Source organism: Ananas comosus, linkage group 5 (assembly GCF_001540865.1).
Source record: "Ananas comosus cultivar F153 linkage group 5, ASM154086v1, whole genome shotgun sequence".
NCBI classification, from domain to species: Eukaryota; Viridiplantae; Streptophyta; class Magnoliopsida; order Poales; family Bromeliaceae; genus Ananas; species Ananas comosus.
Genome location: NC_033625.1, coordinates 14,004,705 through 14,025,799, shown reverse-complemented (window position 1 = coordinate 14,025,799; position 21,095 = coordinate 14,004,705). Strand labels below are relative to the sequence as shown.

Genomic DNA, 21,095 nt, shown 5'->3' with positions numbered 1-21,095 from the left:
AGCCTACTTTTGTCATCTTATCATAAAATATTTTTTAGAATTTTTCTATAAAAGTTATTTTTCTTAGAATCAAATAAGCAAAAAATTAAAAAAAATAATTTTTCATGAAAAACTTTTTTATCGAAAAAAATTTTTCACGCTTTTCTGACAAACCAAACACTGCCTAAGCTGCAGTGTTTGGATGGAGAATTCTTATACTAGAAATTAGAGCATTTTTATCCATAAATAGTGTTGGAATGTTTAATTTTCAAATTCCAAGGGGGATGATTAATTCTTTTTTGAAATATTATGAAAAAGTTGAAATTGTACCAAAATGTATCCACACAATATTAATTAACTAGTTCAAGTGAAAAACAAACCCCTCCAAATAGGAAAAAAGAAAAAGAAAGAGAAACCAAGATTTACAGGTGAAAAGAGATTAGCTAATTAATAATAAATTAATCAACACATCAACTTCTCTTCTTCTACAGAGTACCTTTAATCAGAAGCATTTTTTAGTTCCAATCTCAATTAATTAATAACTAGCCTCATCACATGCAACTCTACACCTTTTAAATTCTCTTAATCCTTATAATTCCTTTTCACATGTATCATTTATTATATATAGCACATCACATCATGGTCAAAACAAGGAACAATTCCTAGTGCACTTCATGAGCAAGGTGAGAATATATTTAGAAATCAAATCAAATCCACTTTTTATTAGCCCTTGATCTCTTTTTAAACTCCTTTCAAAAACAAATTTAGACAAATCCAAACTTATAAATACTAAACACTTACATTGTTTTTCTTTTGCACCCAAAATATTTCTAGGGTTCTTCTTGGTGAATATTTAATAATTAAATTTAATATTTTAGAAAAAAAATAAGGTTTTTTTTTTCACAATAACCTTTTAAAAATTATAAGTAGTCAAATGACACTATCAAGATTTTAATCGGCAAATTAATTCTATTTTATCCAACTCAATGTCACGTGAGGGGAGAAGTGAAATACAGTGAATTATTCATCGTCTTTAAAAGCAGTGAATCGTTCACTATTTCCATGTTATTATTTTCATTTTTTATGATTTTTTGTTTAAATTGTGAGGAGTTTTGTGAGTCAACATATACTCTCTGATACCATACGAAATTATTATATTAATTTTCCTAAGAGTCTATTTGATTTAAGGGATTTAAAACTTCCACAGAATAAATTTTCTATAAATTATTATCTTAGATAGAAATTTAATATTGTAGGAATATTTGTGTTTGATTCGCATCTCAAAATTTGGGAGAATTGGGTTATATCAATATATAAGTTTATTCTAATCTATACCTATACATTATTTCTCCTAAAATTGTCACATGGCAACTTTTTCTTCATTGTTGAGTATGGACTCCATCTTAAACCAGCTCAAGTCCTTTCTCTTTCTCTTTTTTCAGCTGTTATCTTCGTTCATCAGCAAAATAAATCCCATCTTTTATCATCATTTTTTTATCGTCGTTTTTTTTTTTTGTCGACATTTTTTATTTTTTTTCAATTATCTATCTGTCACATCATATGGTTTACTATGCCTTATTAATAGGAAGTGATATTATGTATATTTAATATCAAATAAGATGATATGTCAAACTTGAAATGGATATTTTAGACCATTAAAATCAAGCTATGGTGGGAAAAAAAAAAGTTCCTGTACCGAACCAATTATCGAAATTCTCAATTCCTAACCCACACTTTCAAAATCTTAAAAAGTATAAGCAAATAAACCATCAAAATTTAAACTACTAAAAAAAATAATATTGTATTAATATTTTATATATTCAACACTAAAGTGTATGTGTGTGGTGTATGTATCTATACTATATATAAAAGCACGTATATTCAAATTTGGGTCTGTCGACAGACCCATTTTTCGGCGGAAAAATTAGCGCCCATTTTTCTCTTTCCGTACGAAAAATTTTAAATATAAGAATAAAAATAAAAATAGAAACAACAATGAATACGTAAGTTCTCTATAATAGATTACTGATGTGAAAATTCTAAAATATAAATTTTTCTATTTAATTTCAAAAGTAAGTTTTCTATAATAGATTACGGGTGTGAAAATCCTATAAAAGATATTTTCCTATTTTATTTTAAAATATCTTNTATATATATATATATATATATATATGGAGTGAGAGATTGATGGGCTCGAACCAGATACAGTGTCCACTAATAAAATAAATGTGAAAGCTCCAGCTGAGTTCTATTGTTATTAGGGCACTGCTCCAATATGTTATTTCTTTTCTTCTTTTTTTTTAAGATGTTGTTCATTTATTATTATTTTATAGTACAGATGATTTAGTCTTCTTTTGATTGTGACTTATCATAACTGGCCATTTGAAAAGTGATCTTCTATATACAAACATTATTTGACGGTCCGAAATCATGGAAAGAATGCTTTGTGAGAGAGCCATGCATATTGCCACACTACAACCGAATTAGATTATAGCGACATATATTTGAGATATTTTTGTGTAAGTGTTTCATTTATGTCAAAACTTAAAAAAAAAATCTACTAATGCCTAAATATAAAGCCTAATCCAACCAAAAATAAAAGATTACTCTACTCAATCCATCCCACCCAGCCCATTCGATCCGATTACAAACATAAAACAAAACAAAAAAAAAATCAATTACCATCTCTCCTTCTCCCCTCACTCAATCCATTAAAATTCTAGACGAAGAGCCCTTTCCTCTCCTCATCCTCCGCCACCGCAGCCAACGAGGTAGAATTCCGGCAGTTGCTAAATACTTAAATAAGTGTTAGTAAATTAACAGGACTCTTTTAGATTATACCGACACTCTTGAACTATCACTATATACCTAGCAACCCCACATATAGCAACACTTTTTAAAAATGTCGGTAATTTAGCCAGCAGCACTTTTTTTGACCTGTACCGATATTTAAAAGTGTCGCTATAGACCGTTTTTGTTGTAGTAAGGTATAAATCAACAAAAGTTGCTGCATATTAAATAGAAATTTTGGACGTGATTATTACATCGTAAACAGACTTTAAAATATACATCAGAGATAAATTTGTGTAGTATAATAAATTACTTAGATATTTTATATCATATATATCACATCATATTTTATTTTATAATATTAGTTATCAAATATTTTATTAATCATCTAATATTCTGTGCGGCATGTGAAGTATTGGCATGTACTAGGTGCAAGCAAAAATTTCTCCGCTCTATTGGAATTGTAAGTACATCCTATTATACATTCTCTATGTACACCAAGTGTATATTTATATATATAAAACTTGCCCCGAAATCCTTTAATATAGATTTTAAAATCAATTCATCCAATGTAATTTAAATCATTAGGCTTTGTAGATCATATATATTTAATTAAAAATTGATATTAGAACATTAATCATTTAATATAAGTTGCGATGTATGGAGTATTAATATATACTAGGTGTATGAAATAATGATCTCTTTCTCCAATCAATTTTAACAACGCAAAGACACAATCACTTATTCTTCAATTTAAAATAAGCCCTCAAACTTTAACTTTTTAGTTAAACAAATTTATTTATAGAATAATTTTTAAAACTAATTTGATGAAAATAACATTATTAGTATAATTTAACTTGACAAATACTGGAAATTAAGAAAATTTTAATAAAAATTCACTTTCTATAATGTACATAAGACTATTTTATAATTTTTTTGTATTTTTTTAAATTATAATTTTTTCAATCTTAAAATTTTAATAACTTTATATATTAATTGTCTGAAAAGCATAGCATTTTTTTTGTCCTCTATTATTATATTTTGATGGGTCCGGGTACAGTAGTCAATAGATCCGGCCCGCTTTGCATCCAGATCCGGTCCCATATTGGGTCGGGCTATATTTTGTCGGGTAGTACGAAGGCTCGGTTTGCTTCGGGAGTCCGGTCACTGTCCGGTGCTATCGAGTTTTCAACCGTTGAATGAAAAGATGTGTGGTTTGGATGATAATGGTTCCAGTTAGGATGATAATGGCTCTTTAGGGTTGAGTGGGTGGTTGGTCGAATAGTATAATCTAACAGATGAAAATAATCAAAGAATAGATCTAACGGCAGAACTAAATGTTATTATATTAGTTTAAATATTTTGGATTAGTAGTTTGAACCAAATAAGTTGTCGAGTGCTAGCGAGCCGAATCGCTACAATTCTTAAGTGGAAGCTAAATGTGAGTTTGGTTATATAGGAGTATTAATGGGGCTAAGGTTGGGGAACTTCAACAAATGCCAACCCACCAAATCAATGACAAAACTAATCGGGTTAATTTTATACAGGTTCCTGCAAACATAGTGAATTACAAATTTATCCTCACAAAATTTAATTTTCATATGCTGTCCCTTCAAAAGTCCTAATATTTTCAAATATGTCCCTTTGATTTATTACCGTTAAAGTACTATCTATTTTGTAAGTGAAATGACCTTGTTGCCATCACAAATATGTCCCTCTAAAAGTCCCAACTGTTAAATGAAGAGTGGTAAAAAGGTCAATTCACCTCATTAACTAACTTCGGTTAAGTATTTAACCTATGGTTAACTAAATTTTTTTAACGGATTCTAATAGTAGGAATATATTTGGAAACATCAGGACTTTTACAGGAACAACATATGAAAGTTGGACTTTGTAGAATATATATTTGTAATTTATTATTTTTATAGGAATCTGTATGCAATTAGCCCAAACTAATATCCCCACTTATTTAATGTTAATGAATCTTAACTACCACTTCACTTTTGTTTTCTTGTTATCAAAAACTTGCAATTTACTTAATTTTAATGAATCTTAACTACCCCTTCACTTTTATTTTCTTGTTATCAAACACTTCCAATTTAATTTCTTAACTTACTTAGAATAAAGAAGCTTTTATTGTTATAACTATTCTTTTTTCTTATTTCTAGCTTCTGAAGCAGCATCTCTGTACAGTTAGCGAATTCCTGAAAATTAATCAACATATCCAAATAATTCATATGATATTTATTATTAATTATGTGTCCATTACGCTTTGAATTTGTTACACTAAAATTTGCAATTTCATATAGTTTTAGTGCTATATGTTGATGCTTTATTCATTAAATTCTTTCGAATTCTCTAATTTTTCGCCCAAATGGAAGAGCCTTTCAATCTTGGCAAATTTAACCTAAATGCCAAGCTTTTGACTATGAATTTTACCCAATTTAACAATACCAAACAAATTATTCCAATTAAATAGGTTTTAAATTTGAATTAGTTAAGATCTTCCTATTAATCACATGGTCAAAATTAAAAAGAGAAAAAAAAATCCTTTTTAACCCATCTCGTACATGGACTTATCTAGATGAAGTCCACATAATTGTTTAAGTAAAGCTCACTTTTGCTTTATTTGTTTAATGCATGAAGAAACCTTCAAAACGTATATACTTTACCCTGGCAATGCCCCTTCACAATGATATGTGAGAACATTTGTTGAGAAAATATCTGCAATCTGATGCAAATGTATCTGGGTTGGTGGAGCGCCCACCCTAATTTGCTGCAAATAAGGCAGTAAGTGAGAACCAAAAATAAAAAAAATGTAACCCGCCACAAATCCGTATGAATTTGCCAAGTAAATGGAGCAGGAGGTGGAGAACTCTTTTCTTCATTTGATCTGTCCAGATCCGTCAAAAATCAGCCAAAAATATACTTCTGCCCTGATCCGTCCAAATAAAGTGATAAGTGGAGGTCAAAAATAGGATTAAAGTTAACCTGTTCTAAATCCGCTCCAATCCGACAAGAAATTGAGCGGGAGGTGGGAGACCCATTCTGTCTTCCCTAGTTATCAGCAAGGGCTGCTTGATTTCATGTTGTCGTAACTGCACTGTAGTATAATTGTATACAAATCTATATACGATGTTTGGTTTGATTCAGTTGAGCTCAATTGATGTATGTGGAACTGTAGAAAAAGGCTCGACTCCAACCGCTGGAACTATGCCTAAATTGGACGCAGTCTCAACTACAGCAAGCAATTGAACAGAGCAGCTTTAAACAGAAGGTAAGCTTAACTCTCTAATCCCAACTGCATTCTACTAAACAAATTATCTATAACTACTGCGGTTTCTACTACATCAAACAGATCAAGATGTATATAACTGTAACTACTATACAATCTCTTAAAAATTGAAAAAAAAAAAAAAAAAAGAAAGAGAAGAAGAAGAAGAAGAAGAAATGTTAAAAAAGAAAAACCTAACCTCCATTGACCCCATTCCCTTCATATCCTTCGTGTCCTCACGTGTACGTTACGTTGCTTGTAATAACATGCAACTACTACAATCATGTACACCCAATTTGATATAACTCCTAACTCAAAAGTGGTTCCCCTCCATGTTAATAAATAAATTAATTAATACCCTCACCCTGTAACTTGAGCCTCAAATTGACCCCACCGCTTTATTATTACACAAATTGATCTAGGAACTGTGTGGTCACAATATCATATGTGTCCCATTCCATCTTATTTTTAATAGTTTAAAAAATTTTCTAGCGAAAATTCTAACTGATTTAGATGTCTTTACACCGTAAAATAAAAAATATCTCATATCGACTGTAAAATTATAAATTTTGAAACTCTTTGATCATTAGATCAATAATGTCGAAAATATTTGAAATTTGATTTCTAGATACTTTAAGTGGCATAGGTCATGTACAATGGTGCCGATCGTCGATTTAGAAACTCTATCATCAAAAATAAACGGATGGCAACGAAATCCAGCATTCCAGCTCAACTCTCTCTCTATATACAAATTTTTTAGGTATTGTAGATTAAATTTGTTGGATTATATTTTAAAATTGTGGTTCACGTAGCGTACGTATACACCTGGTGCAAGCAACATAGTTTCTGAATTTCCGGGTCCGTTTACACATTACTAGCTGGTGCACATTTTGAACAATTAATACATTCCCTGATCCAATGCATTATAAGACAAAAAAAATGCTCACCACCCCCCAACTATACCCTTCTCCACATTGCATCTCTCTCTCTCTCTCTCTCTCTCTCTCATGGCTTTTGTGCTCTCCTATCTCACCCTTAGCCTCGCGCTCCTCGTGGTTGCTCCAATCTCCATACCTTCTGTACTTGTATCAGGGGATGACTTTCCCGTAGAATGTCCGTATCCCTGCCTGCCCCCGCCGCCGCCGCCGTCAGCGGTCACGAATTGCCCTCCGCTGCCACCGTCGGCCCCGACAGAGCCAATTTACAGCTACCCGCCTCCTCCGCCAGGCGCACCGGAGTGCGAGGGCTTTTCTCCGCCGCCGCCTGGATATTTCCCGTACTACACGCCTCCATCGAGCACGCTCCCCGCGCCCCCTCCTCCTAACCCTATCCTGCCTTGGTTCCCTTGGTATTATAGGACGCCGGATTCGGTTTCGACGGGTCAAGCCACCGTCGACCGTGCTCTCGGTGGAACGACGGCGATCTTCGCCGCCGCTTTTGCGAGTTTGATTCTATTTTAGCATTCTATTTTATTACTGTGCTCGTTTTTTTTTTTCTCACTAAATTTGGCTCCGGTGAAAGGTGTTCTGACAAATTACATATAGAAACTTAATCTCCACCGTTTATCATTTGTTAAATGAAATGGTAAATTGCCAAGAATGAGGCTTTAGTTTTTAATTTGTTAATGCGTCTTTCACTAAAGTTTAAAATAAATATAATTTTATGATAAAGCAAATGATGGAGCAGATGAATTAGTAAAGGGAAAATGTTGGTACTTTTTTTTTTGTTAATTATATTCTTCTTTAATTGTAATAATAATAATGAAGAGTTTATTGTACAAGTTTGAAAAGTGAAAGTTTCATTATTGTATGCTATGTACAGTTATGAGATATGAGATAAGTGTGAATTTTTTATTAGGTGAAAATATCTAGAGACCCCCTCAACCATGTTTTCCTTTCTGAAATAGCCCCCCAGCTATTTCAAGTTATTTAAAAAGAATTGAAGAGACCTCAATCAAGGGAAATTTTTGTCAAAAAAAAAAAAAAAAAAAACATAAAGGGCTATTTTAGAATGCGCTATAGTTGAGGGGGTCTCCATGCATTTTTACCTTTCTGATACACTGTTCAATTGCTTGTAGATGGGAAATGCACACCTTCACTTCCCACCTTTTCATGCACATTTTTGACCATGTACTTCTCAGGCACATGGGGGGATCAGCACTAATTTCAAAGTGCAACTGCACCTGGATATAAGTTGTTAGAAATTATTAAATGTATTATAGTTCATTGCCCTATTACTATGATACAAGAAAATTGGAGATCATAAGGTTAATATTAGCACAAGGAATCATCATCACATTTAAGTTTAAAAATTGACTAAATTCGACTTTTAGCCCTCAAACTTTAATTTGCCGCAATCTCTAACTCGAGCTTTGTAGATTGCGGTAATCTAAGTCCCATAATCTAATCTAGTTGAGTTAATGCCGATGTGTCGATGATGTGGTAATAATACAACATTTTGACACTAATCACAATACTGTAATGTTTCTGCCACATCAGCGACACATCAAAAAAGTTGAGGACCAAAAGTGACAGAAGATTACATCAAAGGTGTGAATTTCTTGATCATTGAATATATCAGAAACCAAAAGGATTTAATGAAGTCGCGTCGAGAAGGGCTTCGCAGACATCAGAAGCAAAAGAACTCTTTGGAAATTATGACTAGTGGACGCTCGATACTACGCCTCTGAGTCGCTGAACTCTCCAATGTCTACTGAACAGTTTTACGAGATTTCTCAGCTTGTCAAACTGGTTAAACCTTAAGTTGGTATGTTTTCTAGTGAGACACCTGCAGCTACCTCACCATTCATAATCAAATGCAAAAGAAACAAAAGTGTGACCTAACCTACTCACTGGTGCGGAAGTGCGAAAAATCTATTATTTTTCGCTCCCAAGAGTGTTACATGTCGAACCTATTACTTCTTGTCGCCTCCCAATCCTGAGTTGCATCTTACTTAGTATCTCTAAGTTATCCTATGTCACTGATCCAATGAATTGAAACACGGCGGAAATCGATAAATTCCAGATGGGACCAGGAATGGACCTTACATTACTATCACTTCAGAGAATAACAAATACAGATTTGTAAACTAAAATGTTTGACATATATGAGAGAGCCTAAATCAAATGTTCCTTTGAGATGATACAATCTTGCAATTTTGGGAGTTTCATATAAACATAGTAAGCATTTGAAATACTGTATTCAACAGATCATAATTTGCACAGAAGAAGATTCAGTTTAGCAATCTAAGCTTCACTAGAATTAGATGCCCAGTCATGATTCCCAGATTGAGCTTACACTAATTATTAACTTCAAAAACACATGTTAGGGTGTTTCATTGTCATTATTTTATCCTTTAACAAACAGTCGATGCTTCCAGATCAACTACTGAACAATTGTACTTTTAATTAGCCAAATCATGCAACGTAGAAGAACAAAAGATTTTGACAAAAGTGTCTGGCTATTATAAACTTTTTCTTACTACTTAAACCTATCTTTTGGTCCTCTGTTTCATCTCACGGCACCTTCAACTCAGATTAAACTATTCTTTCAAATTGGTGCTCTATCCGACCTCCTTCAAATATTCGACGGTATATTAACAAGTTTCATCACATATCCATTATCTTTCCAAAGTTTTACCCAAATTCCTGTTACAATACTCGTACATAATCCTTTGATTATTCGTATGATACCTCATCATGAGTAAGACTAGTACAAGAGAATTAAGTAAAAAAATCAACCTAAAAGTCATTAACCTGTTACCATTAAAGCACTCACTTCATTTGCATGGCGAAGCCGACGGAAATAAACATATCACCTAAATAGTGAGAAGAAGCTAGAGTTGCTAATGTAGAGGTGGGATTCGCCGAAATAATGCAAATATACTAGAAATAATATACGATATGAGAACAAGTAAAAAGAAAACTATTTCATTCAAAGAAATAATCATTACCGATGTAGAACAAGCTCTGGTACAACTCAAGTCACAAACCTCTTTCCCTACTTGCTTCAGCTTGCAAGTGCTTGACAACCTCATCCAACGAACAACACAAATCAGCTTCCAACGCCAAAGAGCTAACTTTTTCCTCCAGAGCTCTCACCTCATCATGGAATGCTGAATTCAACACCAAATACGAGAAATGCACATCCAAAACCAGCCCTAAAACCCTCACGACACTCTCGAGCGAAGGAATACTCTCGCATACGCTCAATCCCAACACAGCCCCCGCCGAAGGGCACGGCCCTGCTTCCGGAAACTTCTTGTACTTCTCCAACCACTTCATACAATACCTAATCAAAGTTAAAACTTCCGAGCCATCGAGCTGTGAGATCGCTGAGGACATCACAAGCCCATCGACATTAGACGATCCGAGCACATAATGTAAGCAAATTTCTGGAGCGGAGAACCCGTCATGGGCCATCATTAGAACAACTGAAGCGTCTCTAGCCAAATTCGATACCTTTTTAGGCAAACCCGTTTGAGTAGTCGCCTTCTGGATGGCTAAAAAAGCCTCCTTTTCCAATTTCTTCCTCATCCCAATCATACTTTCGTAAGAATCCTCAGAGGGGGATAGGTAATACTTCAATAATGCAACAAGTTCCGACGATCGAAGGTCCGAAACGTGCTTAACATAGAGAGCGAGAAGCTCCGATTGCTTCTTCTCAACGAGTTTCTCGACCAAATTAACCGAATTGACACGCCCCAAGATACCATTTGAAATTAGAGTTTCCAACACCCCCCACAGATCGAGAACGATGCAGGATTCGGCGATGAGCCTTGCGAGCTCCCGCCCGATCAAAAACCCTAACTTTCCGACACCCAAACGCACGAAAGCCTCATCTGAAGTTGCCGAGGGCTCGGATTGGATCGAAAGGCCGATCCTTTCGGCGCAGCGGGCGAGGAACGAGCCGAGGAGGCGGAGGAAGTCGGCGCGGTCGAGGGATCTGGGGTTCCCGAGCTTGCGGACTAGGGTTTTGGCGAGGCGGGCGGAGAGGTCCGCGAGGTCGGCGTCGGAGGGGGAGATGCGCCACCCGGAGACGCGCTTGACGAGGGAGGCGTCGCCACTGGGAGTTTGGGGGAGGGGCGGGAGGTGGGGGATGATGTCGTCGGGGTTGAGGACGATAGGGAAGTCGAAGGCGGCGGAGAGGGCCTCACCGGCGCCATCTCCGGCGGCGGTGGCGGCGGCGGCAGTGATCGAGTCGAGGAGGGTCATGGGTTTAGGGTTTTGGAGAGTGTAGGGATTTTAGGGTTAGGGTTTTAGCAAGAGGAACCGAGGACTAGGGAGAGCACCGTTATATATAGTCGGAGGTAAAAGGTTTTTTTTTTTTTTTTTTTTTTTTTTTTTTTTTTTTTTTNGAAAATGTATGGATCCCCCTCAACTTCAAAAATAATCTGAAATAACCCCTTCAGCAAGGTCTTTTTTTTTTCAAAAAGTTTATTAAATTTAATGGCTCTTTTAGGTGGTTAGTAGTTAAATATTTTAATTTCATCTATTAAAATATAATCAAAAATTATTAATAAATATAGTAAAATTCCTAATTTAATTCCTAATTTAAACATTCATGAAAATAAATTCCTCAGCTTTTCCTCAAAACTTCTCGTAGATCGTAAACCCGAAAGAAAATCCCTGAATAAAATCAGGGGACAATATCCCCATTTTTCTAGGGTTTACCAATAGGATTGGATTTTAGAAAAATATTTTGGTAACTTTCTAATAAATTTAAAAATTTTAAATAATAGTAAGAGGTAAATAAGCAAAAGACCCTAAAATCAATAAGATCAGTGTAGATATTGATATTGAAAAGAAGATAAATGAAAGATCTAAAAGATTGAATTCAAGAAGAGAGTTTAGATTCAGGATGGAATAAGTACAAACACAACACCTGAACATGATCACCTCTACTTGTATTCTCTCTATTCTGGCTACAAATAACATGACTAAGAATCTCTAACATGACTAGGAATCTCTTTTATTGTCTCCTACGTTCTTCGCATACATACATAACCCCAGCAAATACGAGAAATCGCATCGTGTAAGCCCCCCCCGCGAAGTTGGTATCTGCATGCGCGCCTCCGACAACCACACCTACTTAAAATAAGAATTTTAGAGCTACGCGCACAAATACGCACTTTGCAGGGATATCTGCAACATTTCCAATATTTTCAGGGGGTAGTATGCATGCGAAAAACCCTAGAAAAATGGTTGACGACGAGGACCAGAGCATTCATTCTCAGGAGGAAACATCGACGGCGAGATCACCGTTACCGATGCTCTTCATCGCCTTCCCTGCACCGCTGCTCCTTACTCTACTACGTTCCCCCCTCTTCGTGTTGCCGTCTCCTTTCCCTGCAACAATAGGTTCACCACTTGAAGATCTTTCTTTGCTTGTCAGTTCTGGATGTGCTGCGGATTTGTCTCGGGGTGAAGGTTTAGTTCCGGAAGTTGTACTTCTCGTTTGCAACTTCGAAGAACTTCTCGCGGTTGCAGGCATCTGAGGTTCGTAAGTTAACAACTGGGTTAGTAGTAGTTGGTTGCTAAAAAGATAGAAGTTATGTGCATGTTAGATCAGGAAGTTTCAAATCAGTATCTGTCCCAAAAGAAATTAAAATACAACTAATGAAATATTAGTAAATAGCAGTTATCTTAGTGGAACGCGGAGATTGTGCAACCAAGTTCCCTTATCTATGCTGTTTGGTTCCTCGGAAAAATATGAAAAAAATGTTTTTCGAGAAAAAAGTTTTCCATGGGAAACCCGTTTTCCTTTTTTTTCACCCATTTGGTTCCGAAGAAAATTAGCTTTTTGGAAAACCCCTTGTCCAGATTTCATGAAAACCTAGCTTTTTTTGTAAAACTTTTTTTTATTTTGGGGAAGCGAAAACCCTAGTTTCCCATGAAATATGAAAAAAGTATTCCAAAAAAGCTTAGTTTTCTTTGGAACCAAACAGACAAAAAACTAAAAAATGGATTTTTCATGAAAAGCTTTTTCTTGAAAAAAAAATTTCCACACTTTTCCGAGGAACCAAACAGCCCCTACATTATTAGCACTTTATTCCAACTCCCCTTTTGCGAGGGGGTAGAGTGAAGGATTTTCTTGTAAATCGAGAGGTTATATGCGGGTTGTGTAAATTTTGATAATAGCACTTCTGTGAGAGGGTAAAGGGTAAAGTGAAGATTCTCTTGCGAGTTGAACAGTTATATGTAGGCTGTGTAAATTTTGATAATAGAAAGATACCTTTTTGGCACCGGGAATTCTTGGAGTAGTTCCGTGATAAAAAGAAGGCATAGGGGTTGCTTTGAAGTTTAGGCTCTTCCGAAGCTGCTTTATCTTGGCTTCTGTTTCTTCCTATAAGATATAAATAATAATACCTCTTATTGCTAAAAAATGTAAAAACTTGAAGCTAAAAGAATGATGCAAGGGTGATATTCACCAATGAGATAACAAGAAAATCTTTAAATTTTTCAAGATCTAATAATTGGCAAACTATCTTCATATATTCACCATAATCACACGTAGGGGGTTGTTTGGTTCCTTCGAAAAGCATGGAAAACCGTTTTCCTGATAAATAGTTTTTAATGAAAAATACAATTTTCCAAAGTTTTTGTTTTCCAGATAGAAAATTCAAAAAACGAAAGCACTAGTTTTCAATAAAATTGGAAAAAAAAATCCAAAAAATGCTTTTCCTAGGAACCAAACAGGTGGAAAACAATTTTCCAGCCAAAAATCTATTTTCTGAGCTATTTTGCGGAAAACCAAACACCCCCCCTGTTGAAACAGGTTGTAGAACAAACAATAAAGCCGACAAAGGATTCTCAGCGACATAATAATTGGTAAGGACATAAATATTGGATAATTGATAGAAACTATTTCTCATACTTGTGTTCTGGCTTGGATCTCATTCGTCTCTGCTTCTTTAGCATGAAGTTTCTCCTCCAGTTTCATGTAAAACTACATAACAAAGTAGAAACATTTAAGCCATTCTATTACGACACAAAAGTTAATTGACAGCAACAAAACACAAAGATAACATAGTCCAAACAAAGAGCACAACCATTTCAATCTAAAATCTCTTACCTCTCTTCTCTTTTCGGCCCTTTCGTCACTTCTAAAATTAAAAGCAGCAGTACTTTGTTTGACTTCCGCCTTGATTGAACTCGCAAGATGCATAGACCTAGCCAACGGACGCAAACACTCAGGAGAAAATAGATATTTGAAAAGACAAGTTCTCTGAGATGTAATAAAACATTAAGCACCTTCTATTCTCTGGTTTTACTTTAGCTTTCGCATTTGACGAATCCTGCAAGTTTTCAAAAACTATTCATAAATGGTGGAAAAGTCGAAGACACTGTGTAGCTTCAACTAAAACAAGCTCTACAAGCAAATTGTTGTAAGAACTGAGACATAATCTACTGAGACATAATCCATTCATCTCAACACTAGAAAATATATATTGCATATATTGGCAGATCAATTTCTTACCATTGCTTTTTGATTTTTGGAGTTAGAAGATAGTGAGATCCTCAACGATGATTGCTTTTCGGATTCTTTTTTAACTTTATTCTCTCCATCTACTTTATCCAAAGTTTTATTGAGCTTGGAAGAAGAAAGAGAACTCTTAACATTCGAAGGCCCAATTGAACCTTTTGTAACCGGAATTTGGCTCCATTGATTCACTTTTGAAGATCGAAGTTCCACTGCTTTCTTCTCCTGAAATAAAAGTACAAAACAGATAACGCAAATGCATTAAAAATTTAGGAGTAAAAGATAAAAAGAACTTGTTGTTTCTAGAATATCAACTATATTAAACACGAATCTCTCTTTATTAACCTTAAACTAGAGCACCTAAACATCATGAAGATTTTAACTAATCCTACTTGGCCTTGAAAAGAAAATACATTTACTTCCTGTTTCACCTGCTTCAAGATTCTGCTTCGCCACTAAGAGAAGCAACTGACGTGTGTTCGGTAGCTTTGCCAACGAAAAGACAACGGCTAGGTGTTATGCTTTTTTCCGATACAGCTCTACACAAAAGGCATTTCTACAGAAGCTTCAACAGAGGCAGAGAGGCCACTAGAATTAATGCTTTTTATAGAGTTGAGCTAGAATGTCATCGGTAGCAAACTGTCTTCGTTGCCACCCATTTGCTTTCGATGATAGAGCTTCCAAATCGACGATTGGCACTATCGAATATGATCTATACTACTTGAAGTATCTAGAAACCAAATTTCAAATTTTTTCGATATCATTGACCTAATGATCAAAGGGTTTCAAAATTTGTAATTTTAATGATAAATATGAGGCATTTTCTAGTTTAACGGTGTAAAGATATCCAAATCATTTGAATTTTGGTTAGAAAATTCTTTAAACTATTTAGAACAAGATGTATACTTCTATACTCTCGATCTTCATTACAAGATTTCTATCATCACTTTTTAGAGGATACTCATTTTCAGCCGTTCATTTTTATGTCCACTTGAATAACAAGAGAATAATATCGAAAAAGTATGAAATTTGATTTTGAGATACTTCAAATGGTATAGTTCATGTTCAACGGTACCGATTATCGATTTGGAGGTTCTACCATTGAAAACAAATGAGTGGCAATGGAGTCCGTTTGCTACCAATAGCATTCTAGCTCAACTCGCTTTTTATATACTTCAGATAGTGAATCCTAGAGCCTAAGGATTTGCTGAATAAGTTGCAGGGTAGGGTGTTTGCGAGAAATCCATGGATTGGTATAATAAAAATGCCCCAGCACTAATTTGGGAGGAAATGGACTGTTTAGATAATGGTGGTTTAAATTAGATAGGTAAAAAGCTGAATATTTCAAAAGAAAATTAAACAAATAAATAAGAAGGAAAAAAAAGGAAAAAAGTGAGGAATGGTGTTCGCAATCTTACCCTATGAGAATTTTCTCTTTTCTCCATACCAGGATCTTTCTTTCTGCTAACTGTAGTATTTTTAGATGTAATGTCCCTTCTTTCAGTTGATTCTTCCACAATTCCGCCAGACTCGTCTCCGGCCTTCTGATCTGAAGGAATGCTAAAAATTTCATGCTGACTTCTAACTGTATCATTCTTATTTTGTGCATCGATTGCAGCGTCTTCACGTATCTTATCATAACATAAATCCTGTTTTTGTGAATATTTGGATGGTGAGGCCATCGCCGGTGAGATCACCTCTTCTTCTTCACCTCCCATCTCTTCGTGCTCGTCTGAGACAGCTGGCGTCTCGTCAAAATGAGAAAAATGATTTTCGTCTCCATCATCATCATTTTCCCAGTCTTCAATGTGGTCTGGATGGTCGTGACTACCATTTTCAGTAGCGTTATTTCCGACCGCGTACAGGCTCCCAGGGGAAGCCGGATACAGAAGCCCTTTCTTCTTGAAGTGGGCTTCGAAATACGCTTTCTTCTGAACGACTGAGCCGGGTGTCGAGCATTTCTCGACCTCCTCAAGGTATTTGTTGTGCGAAAACGATGATCTTCTTTCCCATGACAAGGGCTCCGATTCAAAGCGTCCGAATGATACAGAACCAGTGTGTAAACTATCAGCCTGCTATTTTCAATAAAATTACAGACTAAAAGAGACAAAATGAATGATAGGCTATAACTTAAAGAAATAGCTGAAGCAAGAAAATGGCCAGAAATTGCGGCTTATCAATGAAAACAAGTCAGTTTGTGAGCCTATTTCAGAATGAAAATGGCCTACAGTTCGTGGGTTCTCCGTACATGTTTACCAAAACCTAATTAGTCAGTAGCAGTTACAAAAGATAATTCTTTTTTGCGCATAGGTAAAAACATATAGAACGAACTATGAGTAAATCCCATCAATTATCTATCTCAAGATTTAATCAGAGATGGCTACAACGTTAATGTCCAATATTCTATGAAAAGTTGAGCAATTACGAAAACAAATAAACAAACAGCATAAGAACATCAACAATAGCAAAGAACAGAAATTAAAAAAAAAAAAAATCAATGCTTTCTCTCCTCCTGTTCCTCCATTTTGATTCTTAACAAATTCTTGATCTATTTTTTTCCATACAATAGAAAAGAAAGACAAGAAAATACCTGATAGGTGAGGCAGTCTTGAACTTCCCCAGCCATCGGACAATCGGAAACGAACTTTACATATATTAAGAATGCCTGCAAGAACAAAAGAACAAACATTTCCAGCCATTAATTTAAACACTTCATATGGATTTCAAGAAGTTCTATTATAAATAAGTAAACAACTAGAATCAATCTACATCACTTCCAATTTCTACACAATATATCTATAAAAACTCAACTGAGGTGAATAGTCTTAGCAATTTGTTGTGCCTAAATCATTTGCCCAAAATTCTTAAGAGCTAATCATCTTCACTAATGCGCTAGTTTTTATATTCCAAATTACAGTCCCGGCAATGTCCGATACAGGACTATTGGACATTCACAGTATTTTCTGCGAATCTTCCATTCCTACTGGCAAAAGCCAAATTAATTACATCTAAGGATTTAAGTGCTCATCGGCATGGGTTGTGCCTACTGTGCCGTACCAAGCCGACAATATATTGACACCAATAATATATTAGCACGACATGACAACTGTGCTAATGACACAACTCAAAACTCTCTTTCTTCTGAAATTAGCAAGAAGTTACATTTCAAAGAAAATAAATATTTTATGCCATAATGTGTCAGCAAATAGATATGTTTGCGAACGACACATATCAGTATGGTACGGTATGCACCGTACATTACTGGCAAGTGCTCGACACAGTCCTATGTCGCGGCGCTTAAATCCTTGATTAAGCCAGTTCTGCTGAACATCTAGTTGGACTTGGAAAAATAATTTGAATTGAAAAAGAATAGTAAACATGTGCTAAGAAAGTAAGAACCCCTCCAAATACAAAGTCATTTAGAAACATGCCCCTCAACAAATTTTTTGTTTTTATTGATACTACTAAAATTTTTAATTGTTTTTTTTTTAAGTTATTATAATTAGTTAACTTGAAAATTATAATTAATTTAACGACTATATTTGCTATTAACCATTAATTTGTTAACTGATTTTATAGTTTCATCTCTGAAGGATACATTCATATTCACAGTTAAATTTAACAAAATTCCCAATTTAGCAAATGGAATTGGCTCAAATCAAATCAAAAGGAACAAATTAAGAGGTTGAGGGGTAATAAATTTAATTTAAAAAGTTACATATGGAGGGTCCCTTTACAAATGAGGTATAGTTGAGGGGTCTCCACACATTTTAACCTAAAAAGAAAGATACTTAGCAAAACAAAATCCAATTTTTAAGGGAAAATTCCACAGTGCATTAAGAATCTCCATTTCCCACCGATCGATCAAACAAAATCACCACATAAATCCCAAAATTTACCAAAAACTCTTTAAAATCACTCGAAAACAGAGAATTGAAACGAAGAACACCAAATCCAACCACCAACACACGCAATGCGGCGCAAGGATTGAACTAAAACCCACTCACCCCGAGCAAAACCCTCACAATAAACCCCAAAGTTCATAAAAAAAACACGAGAATACCCTAAATTTTCCCAAATAAGAACAAATTTCGTTACAAATCTCACCTTATAATCCTAATCTCGGCGGAATCCGACGATTCAGAGCTCGATCGAAAGCTCTCCCTCGATCTCCACCAAAAAACCACGTCCGAATCCGAAACCACTTCGGATCTACCACGAAAACACTCGAATCTACGGATTCAGATCCCAATCTCGATCGAGATCTCCACGAAGATGCGTGGAGAGAGCGCAAGAGAGAGGGGGCGGGGGAGGGTGTAGAGAGAGAAATCGCTCTCTCTCTCTCTCTCTCTCTCTCTCTCTCTCTTCTCGCTACACTCTCTCTCTCTCTTCTTTTTGTCTTATTTCGCTTCGCTAACGCCGTTAATCCGTTTCTCCGTAACCGTTACAATAACGGTCTTAAAACGGCGTTGTTGATCCCACGGTTGAAAGAGGGTGAGAGGGAGCGGTTGTTGCATCCGAGTCGTTGATTAATTAATGTAGTTTTCTTTTTTTTTTTTTGATTTGGAGAACGTGGATAGGTGAAAAATGTGTTGCGACCCCCTCAACTATAGTGTATTTGAAATTGGCACTTTATCATTATTTTTTTGTTAAAATTAAATAATCTATAAATAACCTATATGAAACCACAATATTTCTTGTCACGTGGAAAGTTATCTTTCATTCTTATAACCACTCTTCGAATTAAACCACTTCTTTTCTATAATCTATAACTTTTACCATATTTAGAAAGAACAAAATGAGAAACTTAATGATTAGTAACTGATATGAATATATAATCACAATAATAACTATAGTTTAATATATAATTAATCCATATAATTAATCCAATGTTTTCATGTATATAATAAATTTTTTGGGTTCCATGATTAGTAACTAAAAGTAATTAGTTTCATGCTCTACTTTAAACAAATAAAAATTTCTAAATTAATGCACATTTAATTTGACCGTATTTTTTTTTCTAAGAGTGAAATTTTTAAATAAAGTTTTCAATAATACTTTTTAAATTTGGCACCTCTTCGATATTGTCTCTTCTTTTTCATAGATAACAGTTATAAAATTTTTAATTATAAGTACACTATAAATATCGACTAGAGTAGAGTGAAAAATTTGTCAGATTTTTTGTTTATAATATTATTTTTTTCTTACTTTCCCAATATAGCCAATTAGTTTTTTTTTTTTTATAGTATTTCAGCAAAGACCATATTAATTTTTAATATACTATGCCACTAAGATTTGATATGTTCATCTACAGATAATTTATTATCACCTATATATGATATAGTGCATATTTTTATATAGGCAGAAAATAATCTCTTGCATCATATTTAATACACTTAGGGCTTGTTTGGATTGGGTATAAATTAAAATTTTTAAATTTGCTGAAATACTATAAACTATTTATTAAAATTTGTATAAATTAAAATATTTAAATTTGATAAAATATTATCTATCCGCCGTGAAGCGCGGGCCCTACACTAGTTTAAGTTAAATATCAACTAAATTTATTAGAAGCTAAAATTAAAATAATTATTGGCTAATAGATAGTACAATTGCTCAATTTACCAAAATATAATTTAATTAATTATAATTATTTAAATAAAAATATATAATATAATAAAATATTAATTTAATTAATGGTTAAATTATAAAAAAAACCTTCCCATCAATAACCGTTTTTTCACTTTTTCCTCCTGTCATTCAAAAAGCTACACTTTTTGTCCTCTTAAAAAATAAAAAATATTCATTTTGACCACGCCATCAATATTCTGTTAGGGTTCCATTTATATCTTATTTTTTATATCCAAAATATTTCTGAAACCCTCCTCCTTCCTCATTCTCGGCCGCGCCGCCTCACGCTCCGCCGTCTCGCACTCGCCTGCCTCTCTGTCTACGCCCACCCCGAAGAAGATGAGAGATAATCTAGTCATTTTATCACAGCGTATCCCCCTATAAATAATTTTTATTTTTTAAGAAAATAAAATATAGATTTTTGAATGACAAGAAGAGAAAGTGAAAAAACAAGTATTAAAATTTTCTGTAATTTATCCTTTAACTAAATAAAATAGCTCAAATAAAAATGAGAAGTCCATTTCAAAAAAGGGTATAGGTGAGGGGTCTCCATGCAATTTTACCCGTTTGATGGGGTGTTCGGTGGGACCCATGAGGAAATTAATTAAAATTGGGGGGTGTGTGGGGCAATGCACGTGACCCTCGTATGATTTGAGGATCTATCATATTTTTATTTTTCTTTTAATTAATTTTATTAATCGGTAAAAAAAGAGTGCAATTGGTCAAACAAAGTACACCGTTGACTGAACACAAACAATATTGAAGGAGTGTTCCCAAAGATTGGAGAGATCTGTACAACCAACTAATGCAGATCATAGTCAGTTAATTCGTGAATTATTCGTAAATTATTAAAAATTTAAATAAAACGATTCGTACGAGACTTATTTCTAAAAATTCAAAATAAAGCGTGCATTTTCGGATTAGATTTTATTATTCGCGA

General features: G+C 34.5%; 3 protein-coding genes across 4 annotated transcripts; 1 reads left to right on the top strand and 2 right to left on the bottom strand.

Moving 5' to 3' along the window:
* On the top strand, positions 7,051 to 7,503 carry LOC109710726 (leucine-rich repeat extensin-like protein 3). Its single transcript, XM_020233465.1, has one exon. The coding sequence runs from the start codon at positions 7,051 to 7,053 to the stop codon at positions 7,501 to 7,503; it is 453 nt and encodes a 150-aa protein (XP_020089054.1).
* On the bottom strand, positions 9,885 to 11,352 carry LOC109711097. Its single transcript, XM_020233997.1, has one exon. The coding sequence runs from the start codon at positions 11,254 to 11,256 to the stop codon at positions 10,027 to 10,029; it is 1,230 nt and encodes a 409-aa protein (XP_020089586.1). The 5' UTR covers positions 11,257 to 11,352; the 3' UTR covers positions 9,885 to 10,026.
* LOC109710874 (protein WVD2-like 7) lies at positions 11,841 to 18,893 on the bottom strand. 2 transcript variants are annotated; one of them, XM_020233662.1, is made up of 9 exons: positions 18,632 to 18,893; positions 17,115 to 17,189; positions 15,943 to 16,599; positions 14,522 to 14,749; positions 14,296 to 14,339; positions 14,117 to 14,213; positions 13,919 to 13,990; positions 13,277 to 13,387; positions 11,841 to 12,535 (listed from the first exon to the last, which is right to left on the bottom strand). In XM_020233662.1, exons 2-9 carry the CDS (start codon positions 17,148 to 17,150, stop codon positions 12,275 to 12,277), a joined length of 1,506 nt encoding a protein of 501 aa, XP_020089251.1. In that variant the 5' UTR covers positions 17,151 to 17,189; positions 18,632 to 18,893; the 3' UTR covers positions 11,841 to 12,274. The 2 variants fall into 2 exon arrangements, with proteins under 2 accessions (XP_020089251.1, XP_020089252.1); XM_020233663.1 differs by having other exon boundaries at positions 15,943 to 16,596.

Excerpts from the sequence above, each read along its gene's own strand:
- LOC109710726 (XM_020233465.1), top strand. The coding sequence starts at position 7,051 with ATGGCTTTTGTGCTCTCCTATCTCACCCTTAGCCTCGCGCTCCTCGTG.
- LOC109710874 (XM_020233662.1), bottom strand. The coding sequence starts at position 17,150 with ATGGCTGGGGAAGTTCAAGACTGCCTCACCTATCAG. Across the intron at positions 16,600-17,114 it reads AAGACTGCCTCACCTATCAG|CAGGCTGATAGTTTACACAC; the intron begins GTATTTTCTTGT and ends TATTGAAAATAG. Across the intron at positions 14,750-15,942 it reads AAAGAGAAAATTCTCATAGG|GAGAAGAAAGCAGTGGAACT; the intron begins GTAAGATTGCGA and ends CTTTTATTTCAG.
- LOC109711097 (XM_020233997.1), bottom strand. The coding sequence starts at position 11,256 with ATGACCCTCCTCGACTCGATCACTGCCGCCGCCGCCACCGCCGCCGGA.